Genomic DNA, 24,130 nt, shown 5'->3' on the forward strand with positions numbered 1-24,130 from the left:
TCATCCAGTGTGAAATATCCAACAGGCAGGGTGAGATGCGAGCTGGAACTGAGGGATCATCAGGATGAAAAGAGAGGTATAGCTGGGTATCATCAGCATAGCAGTGGTAGGAAAATCCATGTCTCTGGATGACTGGTCCTAGAGATGATGTGTAGATGGAGAAGAGAAGTGGCCCGAGAACAGAGCCTTGAGGTACCCCAGTGTTTAGATGCTGTGGGTTGGACACCTCTCCCCTCCAAGACACCCTGAATGACCTGTCAGTGAGGTAAGATCTGAACCATTGTATAACAGTGCCCGCAACGCCCAGTGACTCAAGCGTAGATAGCAGGATCTGGTGGTTGAACGTGTCAAAAGCAGCTGACAAGTCCAGCAAAATGAGGACTGATGATTTAGAGTCTGCTTTAGCCAGTCTGAGATCCTCCACGACCGAGAGTAGGGCAGTCTCAGTTGAGTGGCCTTTCTTAAAGCCGGATTGCTTGTTGTCCATGAGATTGTTTATTAATTCAGGGTGGCCACAGCGGAATGAACCGCCAACTTATCCAGCACGTTTTATGCAGCGGATGACCTTCCAGCCACAACCCATCTCTGGAAAACATCCACACACTCATACACTACAGACAATTTAGCCTACCCAATTCACCTATACTGCATGTCTCTGGACTGTGGGGGAAACCGGAGCACCCAGAGGAAACCCATGTGAACTCAGGGAGAACATGCAAACTCCACACAGTAACGCCAATTGACCCAGCTGAGGCTCGAACCAGCGACCTTCTTGCTGTGAGGCGACAGCACTTCCTACTGTGTCAATGCCTCGCAGTAATAGCAAATATTGTATATATAAATTATCCTTGCTCTCTATATATACACCATATAACATTATTAGTAATTGCACATATTAACACAAAATAATTGTAAAAAGCTAACTGAATTATAACCTGAACCATGAATTTATTATATTTTGTTCCAGCAGTTTATGAGTGCATCATCTCCTCTGACACACACAAAGGAAATTACATCACCTAAAGGTGAGATTTTGAAATAGTAAAACTAACTGAAATTTTTGCTCTTTGTGGTTTTCACCTCATCTCTCTGCTTTTTTCTTTTAAAGGGCTTGTTGCTTCTCCTGAAACAATCACAATCAAAGACGCAGAGTTGGTGCCTGTTCTAGCAGCTGAGGTGATTTTGACTACATGCATCACACTCCTCCATACTGGCAATAGAAAACACACACAAATATTTTTAAGTCTGTGTCAACAGCCTTTTTCTCACACCAAATGCATGACACCCCTTCAGTGCCATTTGCCCTCACAAAATTCATAAGCTTTTTGTGAATTTTTAGACTAAAACAGATCATCTGCCCACATGAAGCTTAGTCACGAATAACACCAGATTATATTATTCGTTCCTTTTTTCTGTGTTTACTGTACCACACGCTTCATATGCTGTTTTCCTGATTATATTATAGTTTGGTGGGGCAGAGTTGCCTGAAGCCACAGCTCATGAGATCGACTTGCTCATGGAACAGCAAGATCAGTTCCATCTTGAGGGTGAGATCTTTAGAGAAATGGACAGACTGATAGATAGACACTTAAATTGAAATTGATCTGATTTAACACAAGTTAATGTTTCATTATTAACCATTCACAGGCCCACACACAATCTTTGTCCACTGAAGCCTTCAGAGCACTTCACAGATTTCCACATAATTTGGAGCAATCTTACACATCCCACACATCTTGTGTGTTAACTCAATATTTCGGATGATAAATACTGTACATGCAGTGAATATTTTTCAGATAGGTTTTAAAATTTAATATACACAAAATTGTATGTAACATACAGTACCCGGCATTAATGAGTATACATCTTACAGACCTCTCTTTTAAAGGAATACTTTTATAAGATGCTGTAAATTAGGATATTTGTGTATGTACATTATATTAGTCAGTGCCAAAGCCAAAGGTGGAACTATTTATTCATTCATTTATTTTCCTTTGGCTTAGTCCCTTTATTTATCAAGGGTCACCACACCGAATAAACCACCAACTATTCCAGCATACACTGCACAGCATATTTAAGTACACCCCCCACAAATCTATATTTTAAATATTTTTTTTTTATAGGAAGCTATACAAAATTATATTTGTGCATATACATTAGATTACTCAGAACTGAAGCCAAATATTTAGCTTATCTTACAAAATAACTTACGATAATGGTCATGAAACTAGTACACCCAAATTTATATGTTATAGAAAATATATTATATATTTATTAAATATTATTATATTTAAAAAAAAAGATGATAAATCAAGAGAAGCAAAAAAAAAATTTAGTTGAAATTTTGTAGGTTTTTTTTTTTTTTTTGCAATATTTGGCTTGAATTTAATTGCATTATCTTTCTATTTCTAAATATGTTTAATGACTAAAATATTATTTTGATAAATATATTTGTTTAATAAATGTTTTGTTTAAATGCACCAAAATACATTGCCTATGTTCACTGAGATGTGGATAAAAATATATATTTTCAAAATGGGGTATTACTCAATTATGCTGAGCACTGTATGTTTTACACAGAGGATGTCCTTCCAGCCATAACCAAGCTCTAGGAGACACCCATAGACTCTCACATTCACACAATACACTATGGCAAATTTAGCTTATTCAATTCACCTATACTGCATGTTTTTGGACTGTGTAGTTCTGTAGTCTGGAGTACCCGGAGGAAGAAGTGCCAACTGATTCAGCCAGGGCTCGAATCAGCGGCATTCTTGCTCTGACGTGACAGTGCAAACCACTGAGCCACCTTACCGTCCGAAAGTTAAAACTAATGTGACAAAATAATAACATCACATTGCAATAATAAGAACTCCCCAAAAAATATATTAGGGAAAGATATGAAAGTTTTTTAATAAAGCGAAAAATTCAAGAGAACCATAAAAAAAAAATCTTAAATTTAGTTGAAATTTGGTAGTTTGTCTTTTTTTTTTTTGCAACTCCTCACTTGAATTTAAGGGCTCTATTTTGAAGGTCCATGCGCATAGCGAAAAACGCAAGGCGCAAACACTTTCAGGGCGTGTCAGAACGCATTTTTGCTGATTTAAGGATGGGAAAATCTGCTTTGCGCCGTGGCGCATGCCTGGTCTAAAAGGGTTGAGTTTATTTTCTTAATGAGTTATAGGTGTGTTTTGAGAATAAACCAATTAGAGTCTCATCTCCCATTCCCTTTAAGAGCCAGCTGCGTCGCGCCAAAAGCGCATTCGCTATTTACAGGACGTAAAGTAAGTCTAAGTGGAAAAACTGAGCATTTCACTAGCAAACAGTTAACAGTTTTTTTAACAGAAAACTGTTAAACAGAGCATCTACTGCGTGAGAATGAGAGATAATGGATCTACTTTCACTTTCGCTCTTGGATAGGGAAACCATTACGCACAGACATCAATTAGTCTATAAACAATTAATTGCATTTGTTAAGCGCACGTATTCGTTTCAAAACTATTTCTAAATTCAGTTCTAATTTCCAGCAAACGAATAAATGAACAATAATAATAACGTAGTGTGCTCAAAAACACACAAGGAGTTATATCCTAAAACACATACTCTGCCCCATATAGTCTAAAACCTGACAGGTGGGCAAATCTAAGCTTGTTTTTAATAAAACAAATATAAATATGGATATAATAAATAATACTGCTAATAATAATAACATTATACAAAAGCAAATTGTTATGAATGAACTGAAAAGCCTCCCAAGATGAAGAAGACATAAAAGCAGTGATTTTTCATATTTATGTAGGCTAGAAAATAATATGTTTTGTAATATTTTAATCCTTTATATTTATATCCTATATCTATTCTTATTATATCCTATATATATCCTTAATATACATTTTTTTTTTCATATGTAAAGATATTTGCATGTTGCTCTCTTTTGCATATTAAGCAGTGTGTTAGCGAGGCGCAACTCTGCGCCGGAGTTTAGACCGGGTTTGTTTTGGTCTAATGAAAAATCTATTTTAGTTTCTCAAAATAGCAACGCTCCAGCAGTGCGCCTCAGAATGCCTTCCTTTTTAGACCAGAACGCCTATGGGCACTCATATGAGCGCTAATGCATTTGCTATTTAAACAGCGTAACGCAACGACTCAAAACGACTCTTACGCCAAGCTGAAACTAGCAAAAGACTATTGCGCTGCGCCTTGCGCCTTGCGCCACATTGCGCCGGGTGTATGATAGGGCCCTAAGTGTTTTATCTTTCTATTCCTAAGGATTCTTATTTTAATGAACATAACTGTTTAGTAAAATGGTTTTGTTCAAATGCATTCAACTATATTGTCTATATTCCATGGGAAATGGATAAAAATATATATTTTTTAATTTACACTTTTCACTGTACAATTTACATACACAATTCCATCTATTTTTAATCTAACTCTACCATTAGTGGCCAATGAAGTCTAGAATAAAGTCTAAAATGTACTCATATGTCGTAAGCCATCACAAACATGTATTAAAATGTACTAAATTAACATTTATTTATTTAAATGTTATTTCACAATATTGCTGTTTTACTGTATTTTTAAAAAATAAATGTGGTCTTGGTGATATTTTAAACCTTAAAGATGCCATACATTAGATATTTTACTTTACTATTTCAGATGTGCATTTTCAAAAAGTTTGAGATACAGAGATTTTAAGAAATCTGAAATGTAAAATATTCAAATTTATAAATGTGAAAGATATAAACATATGTTGTTGAAAATAAAGTTACATATTATTTATATTGGGCGTCACAGTGGTGTAGTGGTTAGCACAATCGCCTCACAGCAAGAACGTTACTGGTTCTAGCAACTGGGTAAGTTGGCATTTCTGTGTGGAGTTTGCATGTTCTCCCCTTGTTTGCATGCCCTTCCTCTGGGTGCACTGGTTTCCTCCATAGTCCAAAGTCATAGGTGAATTGAATTATCTAAATTGACCGTATTGTATGTGCATGAATGCAAGAGTGTATGGGTATTTCCCAGTGTTGGGTTGCAGATGGAAGAGCATCCTATGGGTAAAACATATGCTGGATAAGTTGGCGGTTCATTTTGCTGTGGCGCCCCAGATTAATAAAGGGACTAAACCAAAAGGAAAAGGAATGAATGATTGATTTATATTTTTACATTTTTCCAAAATGGATAATATATTGCTTAGTTTATGTTTTCAACTATGTTTTTAATTCTGTGTCCTTCTTCAGATGAAGATAAAGAAAGAGAAAGGGTGGCAGATGCAGAGAAATCAGGAAGTCTCGATCCTGCAATGGTCTCTATAGAACAGTGAGTAACACTTGAGGAATATAGAGAGAGAAAGTTTAGGAAGCAAGAACCAGATTTTTTTTGTCACACTGCACCCCCATCTGATTTGCATGTCAAATCTGTTCTTTTGTTTAAATGTCTGAGCTCTAATTTGGAAAGACCTGCTTGTTCAGACAGTATAGTCAATATCTCATACATCTACTAAATGGTAATAACTTAAGCTCAATGGCAACAGTTTCTACAGCAACTGAGAGTATTACTGTAGATATTATGGAAGTTTGCAGGAATTATTGTAGTTTACATATTAATGTCATATAGTTTACTATATAAGGAAAAAAGACCCAGCAAGTGAATTTGGATTTGCATTTGTATCACATGTTGTAACCTAAATGATCAAATATAATGAGCTATGTAAGAATATTTTATTTATTGCTTGCTTTATTGTTGCCAATGTGTGAACTAGGTTGTTATGAAAAGTGAAAGATGAGACTTCCTGTGAAATTTAGATTTACATTTAGTAATTTAGCAGATGCTTTTGTCCAAAGTGACTTGAAGCAATAGTATCTGGATGCAGACTTTATGATGCAAGCTCAAATTGCTTTATTGCATGCAGCTCAAATTGCAACTGCTCCAGGTCTGCAGACTCTTCTCAATTGAAGAGGCATTCAGCGATTTAACCAGAAGAGGCAATACACAGAAGAAGTGCTAATTATACAAAGGAACTGTAGTGCTTAGAGAATTAGGTGCTAGAGTAAGGGGGAGTTTTGTTTTTGTTTGTTTGTTTGTTTGTTTGTTTGTTTGTTTGAGAGACGTGTGTTTCTACAGGTGGTTTTTACAAGATTGTATAGCTAAAAATCATAATTTTTTGTACATATTACTCGGTATAGGTTTTTTTCTGTGTATTATTGTGTATTTAAAATGTGTTTTTTTTACTTTTCTATTGGCAATATTCAATTTCTTATTATTTAAAAACCCCAAATAATATTTTTTTCACGTTGTACAGCATTAAATTATTTAAAAATATATTTAGTCTTTTAAAAATGGGTGTCCATAAATCTATACTGTTACCGTACCATACTTTATATATTTAAACTGATAAATTAATCTTTCACAACTACTGTATGTAACATACAGGAAATTATGTCACTTCCCCTCACTGATAAGATCTGATGCACTGAAGTGTTTGTTTTCACTCTCTGAGAAAATACTTTGATTTGCACCGTTCTTACACCTAGAGTGCTTTTGTAAGACATCAAAACTGTAGCCCCATCATCAAGAATAGATCTTATAAATTACAGAAAATATGACTTTACAAACTGCATTATAAATAAACCATTTTTTTTTCATATTAGTCAAAAATATTCATGAAAATAATTTTAAAACTGAATAAATATTAATTTACACACATTTCCACAAATAAATAGACTCAATGATGGCCTAAAAATTTGCGGAAATCGACTGATTTCTGCCCGCGCAGATTCCGTGTGGGCCTAATCATAGGTCAGCATTTACTAATGCATTATTAACATGCAAATTCATGCTTGCTATCATTAGTTAATGCACCATGACTTAACATACCAACTGTATTTTCATTAGCTAACATTAATTAACATAAACAAATACTGTAGTAAATGTATTGTTGATTGTTTGTTCATGTTATTCAATGCATTAACTAACATTAACAGGGTATCTGCAGGGTCTTAAAAAGCATTAAAAGTCATATTAGAGAAATGTAAGGCCTTTAAAAGATAATAATGTATAAGCCTTAAATGCTATTTCAATTTGTATTAAATTTTGTATTGTTTTTTATTTTGCAATGTATAGTTGTATACTAAAGTTTACGTGGATTTAATCTGCAAATATTGGGATGCGTGTATTTTATTAAATCAATAACATCCTGCTAGATTTGACTGATTTGTTTACTGCAGTAACCAAGGCAGCACCATTATTCCTGCTGTTCTATCTGGATTAACAATTATATGCATTTAATGTTTTAAATTTTAGTTTAGAATTCTCACAATTAGTATTTAGTAAATACACTCTAATGTTACGGGCGAGGCAGTGGCGCAGTGGATAGCACGTTCGCCTCACATCAAGAAGGTCGCTGGTTCGATCCTCGTCTCAGTTGGCGTTTCTGTGTGGAGTTTGCATGTTCTCCCTGCGCTCCCGTGGGTTTCCTCTGGGTGCTTCGGTTTTCCCCACAGTCGAAAGACATGCGGTACAGGTGAATTGGGTAGGCTAAATTGTCGGTAGTGTATGAGTGTATGTGTGGATGTTTCCCAGAGATGGGTTGCGGCTGGAAGGGTATCCGCTGCGTAAAAACTTGCTGGATAAGTTGGCGGTTCATTCCGCTGTGGCGACCCTGGATTAATAAAGGAACTAAGCTGACAAGAAAATGAATAAATGAACTAATGTTGCCAGTTGAATGTTGCCAGTTGAAACCTAAAGTGGCAATGAGGTCTTAAAATGTATGTAAAGAGTCTTAGGGTGCTTTCACACATGTGAATAGATTCAGTTGTTCCGAAACAGGGATTAAAATTGTTACATTATTGTTGCTCTTTGCTCTTGGGTTTGGTTCGCTTTCACACGGCAAAGTTTCTAAACAGACCAAAAGAGCTAAAACAAGTCACTTGTGAGTAAACTCAACTCACATTGGTGGAGAGGAGACAGAGTGATGAAGCCAATCATGATATGGGGATGGTTAGGAGGCCATGATGGACAGAGGCCAGGGGGGTAAATGTGGCCAGGATGCAGGGGTTAAACCCCTACTCTTTTTCAAAGAAAATTCTGGAATTTTTTAAAGAGTGTCAGGACCTCGGTTTAGCATCTCAGCCGAAAGACAACGCTCACTGAGCAGTGTAGAGTCCCCACCACTATACTGGGGCATTAGGATCCACACAGACCACAGGTTGTGTTTGAGTTTCACGGTTTATAGTCCCGCTCAGCTGTCAGGGGGGTGGTGGTTTGGTGGTGTTTGACAAGATGAGCACGATGTGTCTGAAGAGCGAGGAGGGATGTGGAGGGGAGGGGTGAGAAGGGTGTACAACGTATTTGAGGACCGTGAGGGAGACGCGCAATTTCTAGGAGATTATCAATCATTGACGGGCATCCGGGAGTCTCTGTGCATTTGCGTGAGACTCCCGAAACTTCCGGGAGACTTGGGATGTCTGTTAAATGACCTCCCGCCCTACGCATAATTCTTTCTTTATTTAGCCGGATGCCTATTACATATCCATAAAACACTTATATTACCGGGCTCTGATCGTATTGCTTTCTCACTACAATCGATCCGCTCCAGAGTTTGTTTCAATCGAGCCGAGACCACCTCATTCAGGCGATCTCAGAGCGATTGTTTTGGCGCGGATCCAAGCGCGATCGGTTGATTCACATATGCCAAACGAACCATGCTAAAACTGGGCAAATGTGACAGGTTTCGAAACAAAAGTCTAGGAGTGAAAACACCCTTAAAGTCTTAAAAGCTATTGAAATTCACTCTCTGATTCCTGTATATACCCTGATTAACTAATACATCCTTAATGTAAAGTGTTTTTGATTTCTGTATAGTACAGACCTGTCACGAAAGTCAAAATCAAATGGTCAAACAGACTCTTGGTTTGGGTTTGAGACCTAACATAACATCAGTTTGCATAGACAGTGACAGTTGTTGGGCCAAATGTCCTTGACCTAAAAAGTCTGAAATAAAGGGTCTGCTTGACCTCTGCTTGCCTGGAATGGCTGCTTGTGTTGAATGTAGCTCTCAAAGCTTTCAATCATCTCTGAATGTATGTTCACAGACTGAAGAACAGCGAGTGCCTTATGGATGAAGGTAATGGACGTTTTACAGAGGTCACCTTAGACCGAGTCGCTTTAGAGATGACGCCTCCCCCAATCACTATGACAACAACCACGGACGCCAGCGAGAGAGATGTGGAGATGGAGTCCAGTGAGGTTGGTGTCTGTATTACCTTGCCCATTATACTCAAGTGTTACATAATCCATATGTGTTGTGAAGCGTGAAGTTACATTGGCCTGAATCCACAACAATGCACTGGTGTTTCGATAACCTCTTGCTCTTCAATCTCATTTTTCCCTCTATTTCAGACTCTCACAGCCGAGCAATCTGTGCCTCTGAAGAGACGAGGTCGCAAAAGGCAACTGATTTTCGCCGACCAAAACACACAGATTTCCCAGGATGCAATGCGACAACAAATCAACAACCCTCTGACTGAAACTCAATCTCTGGTGGGAGGCCTGTGATAGATAATCTAATCACTAATGCTGGGAATCCTTTGACAACTCCTGATTTGATTCTATGAAGGTTCAGGGAATCAGGGTGTAATTACAAAAACAATTCTTGATTCTTCTCAATTGTCAAATAACAGCATGAGACACAAATCTTTCAGGTGTTAACCTTTATCAACCAAAAGCAAAATCTAAATATTAATCTGGTAACTAAATTATCAAGTTGCAGCATATATAGTTTTCATGATTAAGAAATATTTTACTGTTTTGCCATTCAAATTGTAAAAGTTTTTTTACTGTTTTGGAAAGCAAATACAGCAAACGCGGTAATATTGTGCAATTTATGTAAAAATATAATTACATTTTTTTCAAAAACAGTTAGAAAACAGCAATAATTTATTAATTGAATAACTAAATAATCAAATTGCAAATTACAATATATATTTTAATGATTAAGGAACATTTTACTGTGTTTGCTGAATTAAATTTCTTTGAAATACAGCAAAAACTGTAATATTGTGCAAATAAATTTGCTGCTAGCTCTCTGCAACTCTCACATGGTCGCCCACTGAAGCAGCGCTGTGCCCGGTCTGTATCTAGATGGGAGACCACATGGTAAAGCTAGGTTGCTGCCTGTGGTCTGTGTGGATCCTAATGCCCCAGTATAGTGGTGGGGACTCTACACTGCTCAGTGAGCGTTGTCTTTCGGCTGAGATGCTAAACCGAGGTCCTGACACTCTTTAAAAAAATTCCAGGATTTTCTTTGAAAAAGAGTAGGGGTTTAACCCCTGCATCCTAGCCACATTTACCCCCCTGGCCTCTGTCCATCATGGCCTCCTAACCATCCCCATATCATGATTGGCTTCATCACTCTGTCTCCTCCCCACCAATCAGCTGGTGTGTGGTGTGCAGTCTGGCGCAATAGGGCTGCTGTCACGTCATCCATGTGGATGGATCTAGGTGTTGGATGAGTAGATTCCCCCAAAAAATGTGTAAAATGCTTTAAGTGTCCAGAATAGCGCTATATAAATGTAAGGAGTTATTATTCTTATTATTGTTGTTGTTATTATTATTATTATTATTATTATTATTATTATTATTATTAAAATAGATAAAACTATATTGCACAATATTACAGTATTTGCTGTATTTCAAAGACATTTAATTCAATAAAGACAAAAAACGAGTGAATGCATTTCCAAAATAAATGACTGACTTAAACTTTTAAACAGTAGTGTATGTAATATTATTTATTTATTTAAAACAATTAATATTTTAAAGCAAAAATATTTATACAAAAAAATTCTAATAAGCTGAAATCATTTGCTTTATTTGATAAATATTTGATTCTCCCTCTGCCCATCTGTTTTAATCTTTCTCTCTCTCTCTTCCTTAGTCTGATGTGCTCCAAAGTATCCCTGCCTCCCGGAAGGCTTCAGCTGCAGTTTTGCTCAGCACACCGTGTAACTGTAGGTCATAACATATTGTGGCCCAACACCTTTCATAAACGAGATTACATGCCTGCTTTTACATAAAACTTCTTTCAATTTAATTAGCCATGAAGTCATTAACTTTCTAGAAACCTTTTTTATTATTTAATTTATTCTTTTATTAATTTTCATAAAATATTATTTGTTTATAATATATATATATATATATATATATATATATATATATATATATATATATATATATATATATACATATATATATATATATATATATATATATATATATATACATACATATATATATATATATATATATATATATATATATATATATATATATATACATACATATATATATATATATATATATATATATATATATATATATATATATATATATATATACATACATACATACATACATATATATATATATATATATATATATATATATATACATACATATATATATATATATATATATATATATATATATATATATACATACATACATACATATATATATATATATATATATATATATATATATATATATATATATATATATATATACATACATATATATATATATATATATATATATATATATATTTATATATATATATATATATATATATATTTATATATAGATATTTAGATATATATATATATATATATATATATATATATATATATATATATATATATATATATATATATATATATATATATATATATATATATATATATATTGTTACGAGTAGTGTAGTGCAGGTTCGTTTCTGCACTGACTATCGGAAAGTCAATGCAGTTACGAAGCCCGATTCATTCCTATTGCCACGTATGGAAGACTGCATAGATCGAGTCGGTCCTGCCAGGTTCGTGACAAAATTAGATCTTCTTAAAGGGTATTGGCAAATTCCACTTACGTCACAAGCCTCGGAAATTTCAGCTTTTGTGACCCCTGACGATTTTATGCAGTACTCCGTAATGGCTTTCGGGATGCGCAACGCACCGTCAACCTTTCAGCGATTAATGCGCATCGTATTAAGAAGTGTTGAGAAATGCGAAGCTTATCTCGACGATATTGTGATCTATTCTTCTAGCTGGGAGGAGCATATGGTTTCTTTAAGTGAAGTGTTTGCACGTTTGGTTAATGCCTCTCTAACTTTAAATCTAGCTAAGTGAATTCGCCAAGGCCACAGTAGTGTACCTAGGAAAAAAGGTAGGTCAGGGACATGTGTGTCCAGTTGATGCAAAAATTACGTCTATTGTGGAATTCCCAATGCCAGGGAATAAAAGAGAGTTGTGTAGATTTTTGGGTATGTCAGGATACTACAGAGGATTCTGCCGTAACTTTGCTAGTGTTGTGTCTCCACTAACTGATCTTCTGAGCACCGAAAGAGTTTTTGTGTGGTCTGCTGCATGTGATCAGGCTTTTCGAGCAGCAAAAGATTTGCTGTGTAATGCTCTTATTCTTTCAGCACCGGACTTTGAACAGCTGGAGCTGTTCTAATTCAGGAAATATTGATCATCCAGTGTGATACTTCTCAAAAAAATTTACAGCATGTCAACGCAGATATAGTACGATCGAGAAGGAGGCTTTAGCACTACATTTAGCGTTGCAACATTTTGAGATTTATTTGGGTGGAAGTACGTTTCCAATTTGTGTAATCCTCTTGTTTTTTTGGATAGGATGCGCAATTCAAACCAGCGATTAATGCGATGGTCTTTGGAAGTCCAAAGTCCAAATTTAATTTGGATATAGGGCATAAGAAAGGTTCGCAAAATGTGGTTGCGGATGCGCTGTCCAGAGGTCATGGTGCTGAAGTTGAGGTTTAAGTTAGGTGGGTAGATACAAACTGCTTGTTTCCATCTTTTTGGTGGGGAGGTGTTACGAGTAGTGTAGTGTAGGCTTGTGTGTGGTGTTTCTCTTTCTCTCTCGCTCTCTCTCTTTCTCTCGCTCTAAGTATTCGCAGGTGCAGTGGATTACGGTGGGACGGATCATAATTGGCGCTTGGATTGGCGGCGGCTATAAAAACCTGCAGAGAACATGGGTTCGATGGCTCCCCGCTCTCTCTCGATTCCCCGTTTGTGCTCAGTGGATACTAGCGATCAAATGAGTGTTTGCTTCTATCGCTTTGTGGCATTATGTGAGATGCCGATGTGTTGTTGATAATTTTTAACTGGTGATTGAAGCCCAGTTTTCTGTCTCCCTGTCGGGCTTGGAGCATGCAGGGAGGTTAGGTGCCTTATTTGTTATTTTCCTTTTCTCCTGTGGTCGTTAGTAGGGAGGTATGTTTTCTGTATTTTATTTTATTTGATTTCTAGGGAAGTTTAATCTAATTTAGTTAGCTTGGTTTATTGTCATTTATTTTGGCTAAACCTCTCCTGATGTTATTTTTGCTCCTTATTTCTGTAAATAAATCATATTTTCTTGTTAATTATCAGTGGTTGTGTTTTTGGTATATATTTTGGGGAGTGAGAGCGCGGGGGCACCAGGGATTATATTTTTAATCCCTGTTATTTTGTTACTTTTGGTTAAATCTCTTTTTGATTAAGGATTTTTTATTTAATTCGTAACAATATAAATATATATATATATATATATATATATATATATATATATATATATATATATATATATATATATATATATATACATACATAAATAAAGAGGGTAAACTAATGCATCAGCTCCTTTGAGTTGCAGTGAACATTTCTTATAGTAGATTGTAATAATGAAACCACTGGTGCATCAAAGGGCTCAGCAGTTTTTATCAAGAGTCAGAAACACCAGCACACTCCATTCGTATAACGATTTTAATGTGTCTTTGCATTGCAGTGCTCATCCACCCTGACCTCCAGACTCTGTGGAAATCCTGCAGTGTTTCTTCTACACTCTCTCGTCCCTCCAGGAAGCGACAGGCAAAGAAGGAGAGTGAGCTGATGGAGAGGGAGAAAGAAAGAGGAGTGGAGAGAAGTCGGGAGTCTAGCAGAGAGGTGAAGAAGTTGCTTATCTGATCATGTCAGAGCCAGAGCATTGATTTATTGAGCTCAAGGAGTTCAAGGTTAAAATCAGTCATGCACATTTTATTAGCATGTACACTATTGGCATTTATAGGATTAGTTTGCTCCAAAATGTGATTCTCATTATTGTTTAATTGTGATAAATGATAATGTGCTTATCCACACCAGCACAGGTCTGGAATGATGTGAAGGCATATAAATGATGACAGGATATTATTTATTAGGGAGAAGGATCCTTTTAATGCCGATGCAAAAATGAAGTGCACTTGGAATTTTCTTCAAATCTTAAAGCATATATTTGAAACACTTTTTTTATATAAATAACATTTCAATTTTGATGAAATAATTGTGCCTTTTAGAAAGTGTGCTTGGTAATAATCTCAATTTTAAATCTATACATTTAAAACTGATATGAAATGTAATACATTGTAATGTAATACATGAATGCAAATATATTTACATACATGACATGCAATTTTCAGTAGAACTAAAATTCAAGTATGTGTCAGTTTACCAAAAAGCTTGTCAATACATACCGCAGTACACTTTAAACATTATTATATTCAATGATAAAATTTAATATTAAAATTTAGGCTTTTTATTGCAATTTACACAAATGCAAGCTTCTGTTTATGTGATGCACCCTTATATACACTCACTGGCGGCTTTATTAAATACACTTGTCCAGCTGCTTGTTAATGCAAAATTTCTAATAAGCCAATCACATGGCAGCAACTCAATGATTTAGGCAGGTAGACATGGTCAAGATGATCTTGTGCAGTTCAAACAGAGCATCGGAAGAAAGGGGATTTAAGTGACTTTGAATGTGGCATGGTAGTTGGTGCCAGACAGGCTGGTCTAGGTATTTCAGAAACTGCTGATCTACTGGGATTTTCATGCACAACCATCTCTAGGGTTGAGAATGATCTGACTGAGAATGATCTGAAAAAAAGAAAATATCCAGTCAGCAACAGTTCTGTGGGCGCAAATGCTTTGTTGATGCCTGAGAAAAATGGCCAGACTGGTTCGAGCTGATAAATGGCAACAGTAACTCAGATAACCACTTGTTACAACAGAGGTATACAGAAGCACATGTCTGAACGCACAACATATCGAACCTTGAGGCAGATTGGTTACAGTAGTGGAAGACCACACCGGGTGTTACTCCTGTCAGCTAAGAACAGGAAACTAAGGCTACAATTCGCACAGGCTCACCATAATTGGACAATAGAAGATTGGAGAAACATCGCCTGGTCTGATGAGTCTCGATTTCTGCTGCAACATTCAGATGGTAGGGTCAGAATTTTGCATCAACATTATGAAAGCATGGATCCATCCTGCCTTGTATCAACGGTTTAGGCTGGTACTGGTGGTGTAATGGTGTGGGGGATATTTTTCTGGCACACTTTGGGCCCATTAGACTAACTGAGCATCATGTCAACACCACAGGCTACCTGAGTATTGTTACACCTTGTCCATCCCTTTATGACCACAGAGTACCCATCTTCTGATGGCTACTTCCAGCATTATAACGCACCATGTTATAAAGCGGGAACACTGTACCCAAATGGCCCCCACAATCACCAGATTCCAATCCAATTGAGCATGTTTGGGATGTGGTGGAACAAGAGATTTGCATCATGGATGTGCAGCCGACAAATCTGCAGCAACTGCGTTATGCTATCATGTCAACATGGACCAGAATCTCTGAGGAGTATTTACAGTACTTGTTGAATCTATGCCACGAAGGATTAAGGCAGTTCTGACGACAAAAGAGGGTCCAACACTGTACTGGTAATGGTAATAAAGTGTCCAGTGAGTGTATGTGTTTATATGTGAATTAAACCTAATAAACTTTTTTTGTGTGTGTTTTATGAATGTTTAGGTGATCAGGGAATCTGAGGCTGCTCTGGTTCTGTCTGAGAGCTCAGGTGACAGATAAAATGTTATTTATTTATTTTTTTATTTTTTTTTATTTATTCATTCATTCATTCATTGTTAGGACTGGGTTTATGGGATTAGACTTGAGATTATATCATTTTTATACTACATTTTTTCATGATTTTAAAGCAAAACTTTGCAAAAACAAGCAAAAATATATATACATTGATAAATGCAAAAAAATCCTCTGAAAAAAAATAAATGAAAAAATATCAACTAAGTAGAAAAAGCTATTTTGCTTTGCGCTTCACAAATTTATCTTCACTCATGATGGACTCATTCTGAAACAGAACAAAAAATAAAGTGTCCAACTTCATTCATTCATTCGCTTTCTTTTAAGCTTAGTCCCTTAATCAGGGGTCACAATAGCAGAATGAAACGCCAGCTTATCCAGCATATATTTTACGCAACGGATGCCCTTCCAGCTAAAACCCAACACTGGGAAACACCCACACACTCTTGCATTCACACATACACTATGGCAAATTATACCCCATGTCTGTGGACTTGTGGGGGAAACCGGAGCACCCGTAGGAAACCCAAGCAAACATGGGGAGACTCCACACAGAAATGCCAACTGATCCAGCCGGGGCTCAAACCAGTATATGTATATGCTTTATATACAGTATATATATATATATATATATATATATATATATATATATATATATATATATATATATACATATATATATGCTTTGAGGCGATTGTGCAACCCACTGCGCCACCGTGACGCCCAGGGTCACACATTAAAATAGGATTTCATTTGTGAATGTATTTACTAAATAAAGCTAATAATGAGCAACGCTTGTACAGCATTTATTAATGTACAACATTTATTAATATACATACTTCAACATTTACCCATAGATTATTAACATTCAAATGTATGCTTGCTAACATTCGTTAATGCACCATGAGTTAACATGAACTAACAATGAACAACTTTATTTTCATGAACTAATGTTAACTAACATAAAAAAATACTATAATAAATGTATTGTTCATTGTTTGTTCATGTTAGTAAATTCATTATTTAACATTAAATAATCCAACCTTATTGTAAAGTGTCCCAACTAAATAATGTATAATGTAATCTTGTTAATATACATGTTTATCAAATTGTTATCTGCATATTATTAAATCAAAGTATTGGTAATTTATCAAAAACTGTTGAATGATACCCATCCCTAATTATTATTGTTATATGTATAAGACATGCAAGGTCAGATTTACTCAACATGCCAAATCAGTTGGAGATCACAATGTTATAAATGCGCAGATTGCAGTGGGAGATCGACTGACAGTCTGTGTGATCCACTGGCAATGTGCAAATTAAAGAACAGCACAGCAGCTCATTTCCATAATCACCAACACTATCTACTAGGAGCAGCGTGTATGAAAAATAATGGAGCTCACTAATAAGTACCTTCAGATAATCTTCTTCTGGCATTCAAAATCATTGAACACCAAAGGAGAAATTGTGTCCTTTCTACCACACTTTCTCTGTTCACCGCTGTTCGTCTTCCACTATTTGTAGCTTGTTAATTGCAAAATGTGTTATGACATGTTTGTGTATAGTGTTAAATAATGATTCAAATACAGTGAACCAACAACCACAAACCATAGTGAATGACTTTGCGGGATTCATTCAAATACTCTACTCCCTTAAATGGTGCTTGTAAACAAATGCTAATGCAAAAAGGTAAGCCAAAAACTTAACCGTCTATGTCTTTGTATTGCTAGTTTTTCATTGCACATTTTTAATAAACCCTGACAGCAGTTTTTTAATGCTAAAAGAAGGTTGCGCTGATGCAAGCTGTTTGTAAATCTGGCTCAAAAAGTGTCCAAGTACTTTTTTTACTTCTTTGCTCAAAATGTCAATCAAATTAAACCATGTGTGTGTTTGTCCAGCTGCTTCAGACGTGCCTCTGGATGTGTCTAAAGGAGACAGGTCTCCGAGTGACCTCATCACTCCCAACAGCAGATGGTAAGAAATATCAAAAAGGAAAAATCCCAAAAAAAAAAAAAAAAGAAAAGAAAATTAGAGGCATTTACAAAACACTGAATGTCAGAGCATGTGTTATATTCTGGACTGCAGTTGTACGACATACAGAATTATTAGCCCTATAATTTTCCCCAATTTCTGTTTAAAAGACAGATAACACATTTCTTAACATAATAGCTTTAATAACTAATTTCCAATAGTTCTTTATCTTTGTCATGATGACAGTACATAATATGTACTAGACATTAGTAACTCTGGTAATTTATTAATCTAATCATCCGATTAGTGAATTTTACGTTACTAATGCAGGACCAGCTGTTGTCAATCATATGCATGTGATCCTCTCGAAATTAGTTTAGAAACAAACTTCACTTAGTACAAACAAATTCAAACAATAATTGCTTTAGCGCTAATAAATGTGTCTGTGCTATTTGGGTAATGGCAACATTATTTGTTGGTGCAGTTTTAATGAAATAGCCATGTTAGTAAAGGCTTTTAAAACATTTGTTTCACTTTTTTCGAGAGCCATGAATTTTAACTTTACTGTTTATCATTTGGGAAACATTTGAAAAAGAAAAAAAAAGTAACAGTACCTAACAGTAGTAAGTAGCTAATTATTTTGACTTTAACTGTACAGTTTTACTTCACATTGTAACAAAACAGGCTCTCCAGGATTTCATGATCATGAAATGTAGCACAAACTCAAACATAGGTCGCAAAACACTGTGAGCTCAAAGGTTTTTTCAATTGTCACAGATTTTCTGCATATTTTGGGCAATCAAAAGAATCTTCAAATACCCACTGCACCTTCTGCATAGTTTTACTTTCAAAAACAAAGCCTTTTGGATGCAAATATATGCTCTTCATCCAGTATGTGATCCACAATATCTTAACACGCATTCAAATCCTGTTTGAACTAGTCCACATGAGTTGTATCAATCACTATACTTTAATATTGTACATATGCATCTGCCGTCACAGGTGTAGCCTTCTCTCTCTCTTTGACACACTAGCACAATCTGCATTATTTCCAACGTTGTCAAATAGCGACCAATTAACATAGACATAGGCTTTAATGGTAAACAATGTTACTTTGCAGGGAAACAATAAAAAAAATGCCTTAATATGTGTGATTTTTAATACCATTTTAGTTGCACAAATCTGATTTTTTAGCGAAATCCCAGAAGGACTGACAAAAATACTGTTGGTGAAATTTAGTCTCGAATCCTGTGAAATAAATGTTGTGTATGTACTGTAGGTCTCCGATTGAAGAGGCTCCTGTTTCTATGGAGGTTATATTAGAAGAGCACGTTGATCTGCCCCTGGGAGAGGCGGAGCTTGAGATGAGTGACATCATCACCGAGGACTTATTCAGGTGAATTGAGGCCAAGCAGATGTAAAAGCATATCAGAGATCTACAAAACAGGTTGTGCATGCCTAAGGGGCAGGGATTTCACTATTAACTTTCTCCAACTTAAAGTGTGTTTATTAAATGCTGTTTCTTACTTGTAGTTCAATATGTCTTAAATAAAATGTAAGCTTCAGGCTAGTGTTGGGTTTAGTGGTATTTGTATATTCTGAAACCAAAACACCACAATTTTGCCACACACTGTAAAAATAATACATGTCATGTTAAAGAGATGGTTTACCCAAAAATAAAAATTCTCTCATTTTCTCTCCCTCCACTTATTCTAAACTTATTTAGTGTTTTTTTTTCTTTTGTTCTGTTGAAGGCACTATTATGACATCTTGTTGCCAACATTCTTCAAAAGAAATTCAGACATGTTTGGAACAACTCAAGTGAGAGTGAACTTTCATTTTTGTATGAACTGTTCATTTAATCGTCAATCAGAGTACCGTCATACCTGGTGTCCAAGCAGGCACTGCGCAACATGTTTTCCACTGGCAATGTATTCTGCTTTAGGAGTGTAGATAGTGTGGGATGGGATCAGATGAGAGTCTACAGCACAGGTGTCAAACTCGTGGAGGGCCGCAGCTTTGCACAATTTAGTTCCAGCCCTAATTAAACACACCTGATCAAACTAATTGAGTCCTTCAGGCTTATTTGAAACTTACAGGTAAGCGTGTTGGAGCAGGGTTGGAACTAAACTGTGCAGGCCTGCAGCCCTCCTGGAATTGAGTTTGACATTCCTGGTCTACAGGACAGGAGTGTACCATAGTGTATTTGCCTGGAGAAACCACAGCTGGCAGTGTTGAAAAGCGCATGTCTATTTGTTAGAATGTTGGAAACCGTTTGGAAAGCCATTGCCTTTCACTTCATTTTCACTTTCACTTTCATGTTTTATGTTATGGATGTCAATGTCTGCTGGTTTTCAACTCATTTTGGTTTAACAGAAAAGGATGGTTTGGAACCACCTGAAGATGTCTAAAAAATTTGTATATTTTTATTATTTTTTGGTGAACTATCCCTTTGAGTCATTATACGTGATCCTTTGATAAGTTGATTTACATTTGTACAAAATGAAAATGACATGCACGACAGTGGAAGCATCCAGAAAAAAACAAGTGATTCATGTGTCCATAATAAAACTACATCAACATATTACAATCATTGACTTTTTACACAAATGTATTACTTACTATTACCAAAATTACATTTCTTAAGTGTTTAAGATTAAAAAGTCATAAATACACATGTAGATGGTACAAACTCCATGGATAATGCAACAGATTCATTGATAGTGTAAAAACTATTTACATCAACCCGTTTTTTATTAGTCTAAACTAATATTTCTTTACAAACTATCATATCACATAATGGACTGCTTAAAGGGATAGTTCACACAAATCTGAAAATTCTATCATCATTTACTGACCCTTCACTTGTCACAAACCTGTTGAATCTGTTGAACACAAAAGGAGACATTTTGAAGAGAGCTGGAAACCTGTTACCTTTGACTTCCATAGTATTTTATTTTGCAAATGTATTCATACATAATTAGTGGTATAGGTTTCCAGCTTTCTTCAAAATGCCTTCTTTTAAATTTAGCAGAAAAAAGAAACTGATAAAGGATTGAAACCAATCAAGGGAGAGTAAATAACGAATACATTTTCATTTTTGGATAAATTATGCCTTTAACTGCACGGCTTTAGTGCTCTATGAATGCCATGCAGTTTGAAGATCTCTTTCTCTTTAAGGACCTTTGAGGGCTGAACATATCTTTGTGTCCATGTATTGTCAGGTCATCGTCAATCTTTCTTTCTGTCTTACAGACTGATCACTGGCTTCATCGAGTGCCGTGGTAAGGTCGGCTTTCACTCACTGCTGCCCCCAGAGGCTGACCGCAGCACTGTAGCTCATCTGTTCTACCAGATACTGGGTAAGATATGAAGACACTGGGCAGGTCTTTAGGGATCTAGATTAGTTTCAGTAACAATTCACGCAAAAAACAGAATGTACACACATGCATGAAACTAAGTTCATGTGCACAATATATATATATATATATATATATATATATATATATATATATATATATATATATATATATATATATATATATATATATATATACACACACACACACACACAAAAAAACAATTCAGATGCACAAAAATAAAAATACATATTCATAAAATGTTTTTCACTAACATAAAACACCATTTACAAATATATAAATATTTTAAAAGTTTAAATTTGTGCAAAACATCTTTCATCTTTCATCTTTTTAGCTCTCTGCGCGCTCTTCACTGACCCGCTGCTTGTGTGTGCCGTATAAAAGCACTATTCTGTTAACATGGACATGGAAAAAACACGCTCTGCTCGCGTGTGCGGTGTAAAAGCGGCATAAAGATAGTGGGGATTTCCACGATAAACAGACACATGAAGCAGGCTAGCCATGGCAGAAAGGATGATAGTCAGTCTTTAACATCCTTTTTGTTACGATCCATTCTCAATAAACAAACAATGCTATTTACATGCTTTGTCCTTGTTGCATCATTCAGTAAGATAAATTTAAAGTAATTTAAATGTAGTTCAAATACCTCAGAATTGTAGTTAAGAACTTCTGTTATAACGGGTCAGGTTTAAATTGGGCTAGGGCTCATAATTACATTTAATGTGTTGGACTGGGTCGGACACTGACTTAAGATGTTAAAAAAAAGTATCGTTTTGTGTTTAATCACAGTAATCCTCATTTGTTATGTAATAAACAAGTTTTAACAGTGTGATAACAACCTCATTTACATAATTTTTAATCTCATTTTTGAATAATCGTGGTTATGATTTTTCCCATAATTAAGTAGCCCTAGTTCACATCTTTAGCATGCTCAAGTTTTTCCTGTTATTTAATTGGAGATTGAAAAAAAAGGGAGTGACTAGATACAGCACTCTCAGCACTCTATGATTGGTTAAACAGTAAGTTCTCATCTGACTGGCTAAAAGGTACACGAGTGATCTGTGTGAGAGGAATGCGTTGCCTGGAAAGTAAAAAAAAATTGTGTGAATTACTATTGAGACTAATCTAGATCCATAGGTGTTTGCTTTGCTACTGTCTTGAGGTATGTATGTGACGTGATCCTTAATCTGTTTGTTTTACAGAGCTGCTCTGTGATCTAAAGTTAAGTGCCCGTCAGACTGAAGCGTTTGGAGTCATCACCTTTACCACAGAGCGCTAAACACACACAGCCAACTGCAACAATAGATTCCCCCAAGCAAGTTCACCCTGTTGGATTGTTTATGTGTACGCTTAATGCTGAAACATATGAAGTCAGTTCAGAGGTCAGTTTAAATGCAGTTTGTTGTCTTTTGTTCTACCTAACAGAAATACACTCATACATAATATTTTCAAATTATGAATAATTGTTATTTTATATTTTATTGTAGATGATTTTGCAGATGAAGTTTTAGCATTAACGAGTTTATATTACAATAATTTTAAAGATGTTTTGACCTTTTATGAAGTTTAATGTTCTTTTTTATTCTATGTATACATGTTTATAAATATGAACTTGTTTAACATTTTTATCTACTTAATTACTTAATACATGTTTGTCATGGTCTTTTAAATACATTTTTTAGCTGTTCTTAAGTTATGAAGAAAATATGTTGAACTTTTCTCAATAAAAATTGCTATTAAAATTGTATTGCATCAATATAATTACTGTTTGTGTGCATATTCTGTTTTCTTTTTTATTGCAAGTCAATGGTCTCATGATTCTGAGATTAGAATTAAACATACAAACAAATCCAATTGAATGCCTGTGTTTCCTGGTAATGCACAAAGGTTTTATCAAGCGGAACAATCAATCTGTGCAAGAAATTGAATATTATTTACAATATTATTAGCTTTAATTACACAGCCATCTGGAATTCTTGATTCTGATTGGTCAGTCGCAACATTCCAATGTATATTATTTCGAGATAACTGCTGAATAACACAGACTTATTTATGTTCTTCAAATCAGCAACTTGACTGAATAATACAAAGGTTAGTGTATGTTCCAATCAGCCATTTTAATTTCTGTCAGCTTCACCCTTAATTAAAGAATAACTTATTCTGACTCAGAACAATGTTTTGTGATTAAATTGTACATTTTGTGGGAAGTAGCTGAAAAGCAGCATAAAGTACAAGCAGAAATAAGTCTTATGGGATGTTCACACCAGAAGCGGCATGCATGAATAAATCGCCCTATTCACATGTAGATAGACGTGTAAACATTTTGAGTTAACTCAATTCATTCGCAGGTCATTTTCGCTTGATTTGCTTGTCAAATTCACTTCACAATATTCACTTCAAAATGCTGATTCCCGTCATGGGCATGAAAAACATAGTAGATTTGTTCTGCACCATGTCTGAGTACACTAGATCCTTTCTGAAGTACACCCAGCTCTGCAACATTATACCTTCCAATGTTGGTGCCATTATGTGAATAAATAATATGTAGATTAGTGTATGCTCCATTCAGCCATTTTGTTTTCTGTCAGCTTTGCCTTTAATTAAAGGTTTAATAAACTATTATGACTCAGAACAATTTTTAGTCAAATTTGTTACATTTAGTGGCACGTATCCATCAAATAAACAGAATAGAGTACATCCAGGCTGTTGATTTCGCAGAATAAAGTTCTTCAGTCTTATACAACAGCCAATGTCTCTAAACTATGAACTGCCTGGATGTGCTTTATCCTTTACGCAATACATGG

The 24,130-nt window shown here is 35.4% G+C and overlaps 1 protein-coding gene across 2 annotated transcripts in view; it reads left to right on the forward strand.

The window, feature by feature from the left end:
* rec8b (REC8 meiotic recombination protein b) overlaps positions 1 to 23,087 on the forward strand; it is a 50,664-nt gene extending 27,577 nt beyond the window's left edge. Inside the window, exons 6-18 of one of the 2 annotated variants that reach the window (XM_087308881.1) lie at positions 968 to 1,025; positions 1,109 to 1,176; positions 1,466 to 1,547; positions 5,238 to 5,316; positions 9,090 to 9,243; positions 9,397 to 9,537; positions 10,934 to 11,006; positions 13,834 to 13,991; positions 15,904 to 15,949; positions 17,874 to 17,949; positions 19,226 to 19,342; positions 21,202 to 21,308; positions 22,529 to 23,087. In XM_087308881.1, the coding sequence (XP_087165007.1) occupies positions 968 to 1,025; positions 1,109 to 1,176; positions 1,466 to 1,547; positions 5,238 to 5,316; positions 9,090 to 9,243; positions 9,397 to 9,537; positions 10,934 to 11,006; positions 13,834 to 13,991; positions 15,904 to 15,949; positions 17,874 to 17,949; positions 19,226 to 19,342; positions 21,202 to 21,308; positions 22,529 to 22,605 (1,236 nt within the window). In that variant the 3' untranslated portion in view covers positions 22,606 to 23,087. The remainder of the gene's footprint in view (positions 1 to 967; positions 1,026 to 1,108; positions 1,177 to 1,465; positions 1,548 to 5,237; positions 5,317 to 9,089; positions 9,244 to 9,396; positions 9,538 to 10,933; positions 11,007 to 13,833; positions 13,992 to 15,903; positions 15,950 to 17,873; positions 17,950 to 19,225; positions 19,343 to 21,201; positions 21,309 to 22,528) is intronic. The other variant, NM_001040378.1, reaches the window with a different exon arrangement.
* Positions 23,088 to 24,130: the final 1,043 nt, after the last annotated feature.

The sequence above is a fragment of the Danio rerio genome, chromosome 24, assembly GCF_052040795.2.
Source record: "Danio rerio strain M-AB ecotype USA chromosome 24, GRCz13ab, whole genome shotgun sequence".
Classification (NCBI taxonomy): Eukaryota; Metazoa; Chordata; class Actinopteri; order Cypriniformes; family Danionidae; genus Danio; species Danio rerio.